We start from the raw sequence: 12344 nt of genomic DNA, 5'->3' as shown, positions 1-12344 counted from the left end.
TTCATGCGTTTAAAAAACATACAGTCTGGCTTAAATGTGTTCTTAATGTGCTAGGCTGTGGGCTGATTTAGAAATTCCATTTTATTTCACCAAAAACAACCTCTTTCAGTAGCTAGGCTATACAACATGTTGATAAAGAAATGGAGTGCAATGATAACGTAAGTGTTAACGGGAAGGGAGACTGATATAGAATCAGTTAATAATGGAGCTGTGTGGTATTCTTGGTTACAGAAAAATAATTATGGGATCTTCATGCAAGCTACTGGCGTGGTTGACAAGAAGCTCATGCAAGGCCAACCTCTTTAGCTACAGGGACTGGAGTGAATGGAAGCTTGCAAATAAAAGAAATATGATGCAATACAGCTTGCAGAGCTGGCTATGGGGTCTCATAACTCTGAACACTTATGAACAAGACAAGGATAAGACAATAACACTTCGCAGAAAAGAGGGAGAGATTCAATTCTGTAATAACATTGGGGAAAAAAATAACTGAAGGTTACAAAACAATCTTAGATTCAATTCTGTAATAACATTGGGATAAAAATAACTGAAGGTTACAAAACAATCTTATTAGTGAAAAATAGAATCAAATCTCACCTGAGTATTTATATATACTTAACTCTTCCTTTAAATGTTGTTACACCATTTAAGTACAGTAATATTGATTAATATTATTCATCCTTACAAATTTGGGCAAGAGGAAACAGGAGACTACTGGTTACTCGAGAATAATTCTTGGTTTGTAATTTATTCTCCTACCTCAAAAAGTCGTTGATCTGCATCATCAAAAGGTTTCCCATCAAGTCTATTCAACACTTGAGCCACCCCTATGGGAAAAGTTTGGGGTGTGTTATCATTTTTATTATGTATATTGAAGTTATAAAGCATGATATTATGGGATACATAAAGCTAATATTACAAATGAGCATATCTATCATGTTGCTACAATAGGGTAAGCCAAGGCCAACCCCATATCTCCATTCAGCAGCTGCAGAAACTCATTTTAAATTCTAGCCTCTCTAGCATATTATGACTACATGCAGTCTCTATTCGTGGCTACGACATGTCAGTGAAAGTAGGAGATCTACCAGGCATCAATCTGACTCACTGAAATTGGTTTCCAATAGGATTTTGTACAATAACTCTGATTTACCTGGCGTGTGGCATGTGTGCACACACACACATACACACACATGCACATGAGGGGGTCTTCAAATTGTTCGTGGAAAATCTGTATTATGTAAAAATTTCATGGATTTTAAACTTTTTAGCACCAAAATAGGCTTATCTTTCAATTCCATTTCCTACAATCCCTTTCAAGTATCCTCCTATATACAATCATATAAAACTGAATATAGATGCATATATATTTTTTTCCAATTACCCAAAACCAGGTACTTGAGAGAGGCAATATGGTGTATGCTTAAGAACATTGGATTTGGACTTAGATTTGGACTTCACCATCAGCTAGCTGTGTGACCCTGAGCAAGTCACCTGTTTAGCACTGAATTTCCTTAACTGTAAAAATGGGAATTAGGTTGTTAACTATTAGAATATTAAATGACATAATGAGATTTTTGAGAATAAATTTTCTTGTGTGTAATTAGGGAATACAACATGATATTATGGAATACATATAGTTTAAAAGGTTATTATAGTAAAGCAAATTAACATATCCATCAACTAACACAGTTATCCTTTTATTTGTTTGTTTGTTTTTTGTGGCAAGGGCAGCTAGAATTTCATTTAGTATGAATCCCCAACATAGAACAAACTTATTAACTAGAGTCTTCATGCTATTCCTTAGATTTCTAGACTTGTCATCCCACATATCTGCTACTTTGTATTCTCTGACCCCTATCTCCTCATTTACTTCCCACCTCCAAACCCTGGGTAAGGATAGGTTTCTAAAAAATTTTTATTAATACAACGGGAAAAGATTTCATGCAATCCATAGGTACAGTTCTTAGAAGACAACCACACTTCCCTCCCACACCACCACCAACTAAATCATCCTCCCTCCCTCCCCCTCTTCATCAGTTTTTGCAGAGATATAATTTTAATTCATCTGTATTCATAGGCTTAATTCACCACTAACCATAATATTCAATAAGTAAAATGTAGGTAGACCACAGTTCCACAGGAAGATAAACAAGGGCTAAAAATAACAATCATATCACAAAATGTCCATTTCATTCCTATACATTTTTTTGTATTCTGTATTAACTGTTACATATCAGAAAACATGATATTTGTCTTTTTGAGACTGGTTTATGATAAGGACAGTTTTAATCTCTATAAACAAGACAACGTTTGAGTATTTGTAAAGTATTTAGCATATTGCTCAGAGAGGATACATATTTAAGAAATGTCAGTAATTACTACAAGCAATGGAAACTGATATGATAGAATTAGTCTTCAAAGAAAGACTGGATCTAAATTTAATTTTCTGTCTTTAACTATGAATTTTTCTAGCCTGGGCTTCATTCTGATGTTTGGTAACTTTCCTGACTGAGATTTTTGATGGGGAGGGGAGAAGAAAAAACAAAAGCCCATTTTTGCCCATAATCCTGTATTCTGGGAAAATGTGGCCTGTTTCTGAACCATTGGGGCGGAAAGATGCATGTTCAGTTTATGTGTAAGCCTGTGTGTTCTTTCTTCCTTTGCCCTTACACCACCTATGAAAGCACACAGGTAAATGCACAGATAGTGGAAAAGTGTGTACTAGGAATTAGGCAACCCGAGTTTTAATCCTGACCCTGCTAATTGAGTAAATTTGTGACTTAGGTAAGATAAAAAAATTCTCTTGATTTCTGAGATCTCCTCCAATTTCAAAATGTAAGGGTTCTTTGTACTTAATTAATATGTTAATTTTAATGAAAAATTCTGTTTATTTATAGAAGAACTTTGAACTATTTAGGAAGTATCTTACCAATTATTTGGTGGTTGCTATTCCAAATAGGGACACAGAGAACAGATCTTATATGAAAACCAGATATCTGGTCAGCCTAGGTTGTAAGAAAGAAAAATTCAATATTAACTATACATTTATGATTTACAAATTATTATTATTCACAACAAATATTCAAAAATAACCTTTGAAAATTTATTGTTAGATATTGTAACATAATTTTCAAGGTGTATAATCACTTATCTCCTTTTTTCACTTAAAATATCACTGTGAAGAGCCCAAGGAAACCAAATAATAATCAACGAAAACACCCCAAACCAACACTCCTCCCCCAATCCCTGCAGCCACAGAGAACTGAATGAAAAGGATCCTAATTCCGACCTCACCACCAGACAAGAATGTGGGCAACTACTTCAGCTCTGAGAAGTCAAAAGTATTTTAATTAAACCATTGGTCAATACTTACCTTTAATTATTAAAAATGTTTGCACCTACAATGTTGCTATATGTTCCTAAATAGCCTATATTTTTACTGTTACTAAGTTATTATGTATGTTGTAAAATCATATATGAAAAAATAGAAATTGGGAAAGATAAATGTAGAGGTTGAAGATCTATTTCTCTAAACCCTAACATTTATTGGGAGATGATAGGTTTGAAATAATTATCAGTTCAAACATTATATAGTAACAAGTTCTACTTATACTAAAAAAATTGGCAATACAGGAAAAGTTAGGGAGGAGTTGCTAAGTGCCTCAGCAAGTTAATGTGATTTTGGTGAGAAAGATCAGACTGTCACCCTAATTCCATAGGAGAAAAAAAATGATATCAAGCTTTTCAATCATGGTTACTGAGATAAAAAGATATTTTTAAACATCCATTGTAAAACTTATGAGTTATATACTTTTTAAAAATTGAAATTGGGATTTCATTTATGCAGCCTAAATTTTATATCTGGTATTTCTCTTATTGGCTTTCCTTTTTCAGAAATTAATTTTTTCTATGTGTTCTATTTTTTGTACAAATATCATAGTGTCTCTTTTTAAATATTATTTTAACATTCCATTGTGTGCATATGGAATGGTATAAAAAAATCATAAACAGAGCTCAGTAAATTTTCACAAAGTGAATGTACTGATGTAAAAACCATCCCTGGGATCAAGAAACTAAACACAATCACTGTCCCCAAAGCCACCTACCTGTCCCTTCTCTTCTCCCAAAAGACAACCAACCATACACTGACTTCTATCACCTTACATGAGTTTGCTTGTCTTTATCTTTACATAAAAGGACTCATTGAATGTACATTCGTCTACTTTTGGCTTCTTTTGCATAATATCGTGGTTTTTGAGATTTATTAATTTTGTTCCTTTTCATGACAATATCCCATTTTAGCTATGTGAATATAACATTATTAATTAATACTATTCTTCATGAACATTGGCCTATGATCTGTTTGCAGCATCACAAATAATGCATTGTCACTATTCAAGCATATTCTTAGTATACACATGCATGCATTTCTGTTGTGTAAATATCTAAAACAGAACTGCTGCCTTGTGTGTATGTTCAGTTTCAATAGATATGTCCAAATACTTCTCTAAAGTACTTGTACCTATTTACCCTCCAATGTAGCTGCTATGTCAAAGGAACTGCTGAGCTATAGCCAGGACAGTCTATTCCATAAATGGTGCTGGGAAAATTGGATTTCCAAGTGCAGAAGCATAAAGCAAGACCCTTACCTTTCACCTTACACAAAAATCCACTCAACATGGATTAAAGACCTAAATCTACAACCCGACACCATCAAACTATTAGAGAACATTGGAGAAACCCTGCAAGATATAGGTACTGGCAAAGACTTCTTGGAAAAGACCCTGGAAGCACAGGCAGTCAAAGCCAAAATTAACATTTGGGATTTCATCAAATTGAGAAGTTTCTGTACTGCAAAAGAAACAGTCAGGAAAGTGAAGAGGCAACCAACAGAATGGGTTGCCTCTCTTAGTTTGTGAAGATATTTTCCTATAATATTTACTATTTTAACATTTGCACTTAACCCAAGTGAAAAAAATATTTTCATGTATAATGTGAACTAAGAATCAAGACTCTTTCTGTAAAATGGCTATCCAATTGGGTAAGCACTGTTTTGAGTGAAAAAAAAAATGCTTTTGCTCACCACTGTTGGTATAACCCTTTTATTAACTAAGTATCCATATATGAGTATTTCAAAAAATTCATGAAAAAAGGACCTAAAAAAAGCTTATTTGGTGTTAAAACTTGTGAAATACCAATATGAGGAATCTTCTAACAGTTAATGGAAAAAAAATCATGTAAAAACTTGCCATAGATTTCAAACATTTTTTGCATCAAAATAAACTTATCTTTTAATTCCACTTTACAAAAAATTCCACTTTACAAAAAAATACCCTTGTATGTTTGGATATGTTTTGGGAATTCTTATTTTTAACCACTAATCTAGGTGTCTATCCTTATACCAACACCATGTTACCTTAAATAATATAGTTTTTTAAAAAAGATTTATTTATTTTATTTGAAAGGCAGAGTTACAGAGAAGCAAGGGAGAGAGAGGGAGAGAGATCTTCCATCCACTGGTTCACTCCCCAGATGGCTGCAAAGGTGGGAGCTGTGCCATCCGAAGCCGGGAGCCAGGAGTTCTTTTGGGTCTCCCACATGGGTGCAGGGGCTCAAGCACTTGGGCCATCTTCTACTGTTTTCCCAGGCCATAGCAGACAGCTGGATCAAAAATGGAGCAGCCATGACTCAAACCCACACTTATATGGGAAGCAGGCACTGAAGGCAGTGGCTTTACCTACTAGGCCACAGTGCTGACCCAATAATATAGTTTTATAATAATTTTTGGCATTTACTATTACAAAGCTTCAACTATGTTCTTTTTCTTCAAAATTGTCTTAACCAATTTTGAGCCTTGGCATTTCCATATAAATTTTAGAATCATCTCTCAGTTTATATGCATACATGTTGCTGGAATTTTTATTGAAACTGTATTGAATCCATCAATCGATTTGGGGGAGAACTGACACCTTAATAAAAAAAACACTGAGTCTTTCAATCCATAAGCATCCTTCATTTCTCTTAGGTTTCTAAAAATTTTCTCTCTTCAAAGTTTTATAGTTTTCTATGTAGAGATCTTACGTATAGTTTATTATAATCATATCTTATTATTCTAAAAATTCATGCTATTATAAATGATATTTTTTTCTTAAGTTTGTAATTGGTACAAGAAATATAATAAACTTTTCTGTTGTGGACTTGTATGTATCAATCTTACTACATTCAATTATCAAATTAATGTTTTGGATTTTCTAGCCACATCATCATGTCATTTTTTTTTTTTTTTTTTTTTTTTTTTTTTACAGGCAGAGTGGACAGTGAGAGAGAGAAACAGAAAGAAAGGTCTTCCTTTGCCATTGGTTCACCCTCCAATGGCTGCCGTGGCCAGTGCGCTGCAGCCGGTGCACCGCACTGATCCGATGGCAGGAGCCAGGTACTTCTCCTGGTCTCCCATGGGGTGCAGGGCCCAAGGACTTGGGCCATCCTCCACTGCACTCCCTGGCCACAGCAGAGAGCTGGCCTGGAAGAGGGGCAACCGGGACAGAATCCGGTGCCCCGACCGGGACTAGAACCTGGTGTGCTGGCGCCGCAAGGCGGAGGATTAGCCTAGTGAGCCGCGGCGCCGGCCGTCATCTTACTTTTTAATTCTTATGCCTTTTAATCATGTGATTTTAGGTCAAGTGATTTTTCTTTTGTAGTATAATAGAGTGAATTACATAGGTCAATTTTCAGAATTCCATATGTAAAATAAGCAGAAACACAAAAACATAAACATTGGCATAAATCATTCATCAAGGGCACTCTTGCAATAGATAGGTATTTACTACCTCCTATGCACTTTGCTTGGAGTTGAAGATATTCAACATTTATGTAAATGAATCCAAAACATTCGTTTTTGTGGGCCATTACCTTTGAGGAACTCACAGTCTAGCAAAGATGCAAATAATGACAAAATAGGTGTCCAAGTAGAGAATGTTCAAAACACTGTTAAAAAGCCAACTGTTTATAGAGAAAACAGGAACTGCTTTAGAGGCTTTAAACTGGGTCTTCCAAGATGATGAAGATGATGAATTCACATTTATTGGATGTTCACTATGTGTCAGGCACCCTGTTCACTTTCACATGTGTAACTTTATATATATATTTTAAAAAAATCTTCTGAGGCAGGGACTATTATCATCCTCCCTTATCAGTGAGACTTAGAGGAATTAACTGCCTTGAGAGGGAGAGACTGGTTCAAAGAAGGTTAGACAATAACAAACACATTCTTCAAAGTTATCTTCTAAAAGAACAAAGTGGTTTTCTTCCTCTCCCTAAGGATAAAGCCTGAATTGAGGCAATGCCAGCAGGCAAGAAGGGAAGGAAGCCAGTTTTAGAGAGGTTTCGCAGGTGTACTCTACAGACTCAGGCTGTTCTGTTTTGCAGAGGGAGGGTCATGAACTATTGTACAATCGTGGGCTCAGCCACAACTGAGCAGTAAGCACAATCACTCCGCCAACTCTGGGACGACTGTAGCCCCTGCCTAACCTCTCCTCAAATCTGAAGCAGGTGAGGACAGAGGTCACGGTGGGCAAGAAGGGGAACGTTCAGTGACGCAGGCAGCTCTAGAAGCTGGTGGTCAGAAAAGCAAACCTTGGGCTGCTTGCCAATGAAATAAAAGAGATTTCTGTTTGCTATCATTTTTAAAGCACTGCAGTTTTCCCATCAGTAAGAAGGTTAACCTTGAGGTTTCTGGTTTGAGGAAGGATGCTAGAGTTTGTTGAAGTGGGGAACAAGGGAAATTTGAAGAAAACACTACCAAGTTCAAGTTGACACACAATACATTTGAGATGGCAACAGGAGAGAAGGAGGGGCTTTCCACTGGTAAAATCACTAAGGGAGAAGTTTCCAACAAACAACCTAAGAATTGAATCTTGGGGGACACAATATTTAAGGCCAGAAGAGGACAGTGATGTTAGTGACAGGGATGAAAAAGAATCCCAAAACTCAAACTCTTAATTTAAAGACTTTATTGCATCTCAACAGACTGCTTCAAACTTTCTGGAAATATGCAGGTGAACATATATCCCAAACTGTAAAAGTATAAATATCCATGGACTTATAATTACATTTGTAGAATTTATTCTTCGGTAATTATCAAAGGTATGCACAGTAGTTTATATACCCAGGTGTGAACCACACCATTAATTATCATAGTGGTTTATTAGAACCTGAATCTTCAACTGGAGGTAGTTGGTTGAGTAAATAAAACTACTCTATACAATGGAATATCAGGCATATAGGCATATAGTTAAAACCATGTTATAGAATATTTACTGACATGGAAAATGCTTAGTATGTTAAATGATAATAAAGTGGGTGTCTGCTGGCATGCAAAGACATATGTACACCGAAAAATCCTGGAAATCACAATAGCTCCCTTTTAATTGCTTGCTTTTGGGAATTTTAAAACTATTGTTTTCATTCCCTAAAGTTTAGATCACTAACATGAGTTACTTGGGCACAAGGAAAAAAGTTACTTCCATAGTAGAACTAAGGGAGAACAACAGTGTCAGAGGCTATAGAATCGTCAAAATAGGAAAAGAACTGAAAAATGGATTATTGAATTAGCAAATAGAATAAAAATGAAGCCAAAGCTGGTCAAGGGAAGAAAGGATGGGTTTGGGAATAAAAGTCAAGTAGTTAGTCAAGTGGTTAGTCCAATGACGTCACAGCGAGAAAGCAGGACTACACTGATCCACAGCTACAGTCTACGTGAACTGAGCACAGAAGATGTGAGGCATTGATGTTGAGGATGTCTTTCAATTGTTCCCCGGTAAATAAGAGGAGGCTGAGGAGTGAGAATAGGGAAGAAGAGGCAATAAAGCTCAACAAAGTAGAAAAGAGGAACAAGGAATTATGGCAGAGTGATGAGAGTGAAATGCCCAATGTTAAGATTATTAAGGCCATTCTCTGATTGCCCGCAATGGCTATTTGCAGCAATGGCTATTGTTTCTGGATGGCTGCACTAGTGCCGGTTAGTTTGTGCAACTATATGAACAACAAGGACCAGGAACCCATTTTATCCTCCACAGGGGATGAAGGAGAAGAAAGATAAAGCTCATCACAGAATTACAGGATCTCTGAAGAGTGACTCCCAAACCAGGAGAAAGAGGAGTAAGAAAGCATGGAGGAAAGAACCACCCCTGCTCACTAGGTAACCCCATCTCTCCAGATGGTGTCAATGGGGATCAAAAATGCCCACTAGCCTCACAACCACCCATGAGTCATCCCAACTCTGAATGCTTTAGTTTTAGCAGACATGTATCTCGATTTTACTTTATAACTGGTTCTCATCTTTTCTTCTTTGTGCTTTTTCTTATTTTACAAGTTGCTTTATGGGAATACATATATGAAAGCGTTTCAAATTTGGAAGGTGTTTTGGAAATGTAAGTATTACAAATATTGAATGAGTATGTATCAAAACATTTCAACTCCATTGCTCCACACAAACTCTTTTTTTATTTTTATTTTTATTTATTTTTATTTTTTGACGGGCAGAGTGGACAGTGAGAGAGAGAGACAGAGAGAAAGGTCTTCCTTTGCTGTTGGTTCACCCTCCAATGGCCGCCGCGGCCGGCGCACCATGCTGATCCGATGGCAGGAGCCAGGTGCTTCTCCTGGTCTCCCATGGGGTGCAGGGCCCAAGCACTTGGGCCATCCTCCACTGTACTCCCGGGCCACAGCAGAGAGCTGGCCTGGAAGCGGGGCAACCGGGACAGAATCCGGCGCCCTGACTGGGACTAGAACCCCGTGTGCCGGCACCGCAAGGCGGAGGATTAGCCTAGTGAGCCGCAGCGCTGACCCCACACAAACTCTTGTTCCATCAGTTTGCACTGAAATTCATACCAGTAGAGTCTGAAAAGTTAGACCATGTGAGAAGGGGCAGCCTTCCTATGAGAATATAATTTAAAAAATACAGTATCTGGGAGTGCCTCGTTCTTTCTAATTGAAGATGCATCCATTTAAAAATGTTGCCTGGGATCTCTCCTCATGGGCCTTTGCACTTAACAGCTCCAATTAGAGATGATTTAGCTCTTGGAGCCATGAAAACATACTTGCCACATTTTCCAGTCTTTCAAAGGATAGCCATTAATGTACATTTTTTTTTCTTTCCCCAGTAAGATACAACATTAACAATAACTTAAAGCCATCCCCTCATTTCTAAAAGGCTAACCAAACAGTGAGAAATGCTGGTATTAGCTCAAGATGAGGGAGTCAAAGTTCAGAGTCATTCCTGCTTTCCTTGAAATAATAATAGAGAGTGGATTTACATATGCCTATCCCACCTGCAGAAAGAATCAATCTGAATGGCTTCTAGAACACTGCCTACAAAAGAATCCTTACCCTTCTGACAAAAAATAACTGTCGTTTGTGCTTAGAACTAAGGCATTAGATCCATGGACTATACAGCGTATTTGATCTCGCTGTGTGCTGCTGGCCTGTGGGGCCCCACGGGCTGGCCAGCCATGGGGTCCCCATGTCAGGGTTTGGTCTGATAGCTGTCGTTGTGTCTTTATTGCAAGGCGGATGTTGCTAGTTTCGGTTAGGGCAATGCTTTCCAGCAGTCTGGACTTTCCAGAGAAGTTGAGCCTGTCTGGTAAACAACAAGATGGCGCCGAGGACTGTGCAGTGAGCCTGCCTGCTGCGTGACACTTCATCTGATTGGCCCGAGGACACGTGCACACCGCGTGAACAAGCAGCCGATTGGAGTGTTCCGTGCATGGACTAGAGCCCGCTTGCGATTGGTTGAATTTTGTATATAAGCTGTGTGCCCAGGAAGGAGGGGGCTTTTTTCTCTCTCCTCTCTTCCTCCTTTCATGCTTTCTCTGTCGCTGTTATTTTCTCAATAAAAGTCTACAGAAGACCGATCAGCTGCGAGTATCGTCGTTCCTTTGCGGGCAAGGGAACGGCACTGGCCCAGGCTTATTCAAGTCCTACTAATTCCCCCCTTCTTTACCTTCCCTGTCCCTTCTGGTCAACTAAAATTCTTAAGTCCCCTATCCAATCTTCTCTACCAAACCTTCATCATGGGAAAGGCTCTCAAACTGGCTGGCACTAAGCATCAGTAATTGAGGAGAAGATTGCCAGTAGCACATACATTTCAGAGATTCACAGAGCTTTGTCTTTTAAAGGTTTCAATCTTGCACAGTTCCCTTTGTAACAGGAGCATAACTGATAGAACATCAGGTGTTTCCGAGAATTGGGAGTAAATTGCCTTGCCAGGCTACTACTCAGCAGCCCAAATTGTAAGGAGTGCTCCACGACGAAGACTTGACAGGCAAAAAGGGCTTTAACACTCTAAATCAGAGGACCTCAAGACCTGGAGCCCATCACCTTCTCTTTAAGTGCTATATGTCAAGAATGAGACTATTAAGTTGTTATAAGAGGCCTTTTTTAAAAATTAGAGAGAGAACTTTTCATAGAAGAACTGCACTGAACCAAAGAGCTGCAAACTTAGAGTCATGAAACCTTGGCATTAACTGTGGAACTCTGAGATGGCTCTCCACGGCAGAGGAGATCTTGGTGCTGATGGGTTCCCACTACTCCTGAATTTCTAACCAACACGTGGACCATCAAGTCTACACATGCATAAGACAATCCTAGTTTTTAGTTACTTTTGCCGCTCCTGCTGCTGAAAGAAACTTTCCTGTGTAAATGTTAAGTCCAATTATTCATTCCTATTGTAGGCAGAAAATAAATCATGCATATAATGGACCTGAAAATTCTTTCCATAATTATACATATAGAAGAAAACACTAAACTAAACAATAAAATATAGGACATTAGATTGGCTAAATAATGGGTTATTTTAGATTAGTATGTTTTAATGTGCTCTTTTGAATTACACATGAAAAGAAGGGCACGGAGCTTCACAGATAATGTTCTACAGTACAACTAATTACAGGGAGTGGAATTCAGAAGCATAATGCCAACAAAAAGAAGGGCTGGAATAATTGCTTTACAGTGAAAGTATTGGTAAATAAGTAAGTACTCCAAGAAGCCACCTGTTGTTAGGGCAGGTTGTGTAGTTTATGTTTATGCTCTTAAGACAGTCTCAGACAAAGCTCTTAGAATAAAATCCAAGAAACACTCCATAGTGGCAAAAATAATAGAACTAATGAATCTGAACTTTCTAAATATTCATCTGACTTACAAATAAGTTGATTTACTTAGATCTTCCATTATGTCAATCCTGGCTTCTGATTGTTTTTATATAATTTTCAGAGAGTTAATAACAGCTTGGTAAAGCATAATTTCACATGAGATATAAACTGCCTAAAATTTAAAAATATATTTAT

The 12344-nt window shown here is 37.6% G+C and overlaps 1 protein-coding gene across 1 annotated transcript in view; it reads right to left on the bottom strand.

Annotated features, from left to right (window-relative positions):
- PDE11A (phosphodiesterase 11A) overlaps positions 1–12344 on the bottom strand; it is a 451047-nt gene that overhangs the window by 197559 nt on the left and 241144 nt on the right. The window contains exons 7-8 of the mRNA XM_051849397.3: positions 2933–3008; positions 760–827 (exon numbers count right to left, since the gene is read on the bottom strand). Coding sequence (XP_051705357.2) covers positions 760–827; positions 2933–3008 — 144 coding nt within the window. The remainder of the gene's footprint in view (positions 1–759; positions 828–2932; positions 3009–12344) is intronic.

This window comes from Oryctolagus cuniculus, chromosome 3 (assembly GCF_051225735.1).
Source record: "Oryctolagus cuniculus isolate XC-2025 breed Fujian yellow rabbit chromosome 3, ASM5122573v1, whole genome shotgun sequence".
NCBI classification, from domain to species: domain Eukaryota; kingdom Metazoa; phylum Chordata; class Mammalia; order Lagomorpha; family Leporidae; genus Oryctolagus; species Oryctolagus cuniculus.
This window is presented reverse-complemented; position numbering and strand designations above follow the sequence as displayed.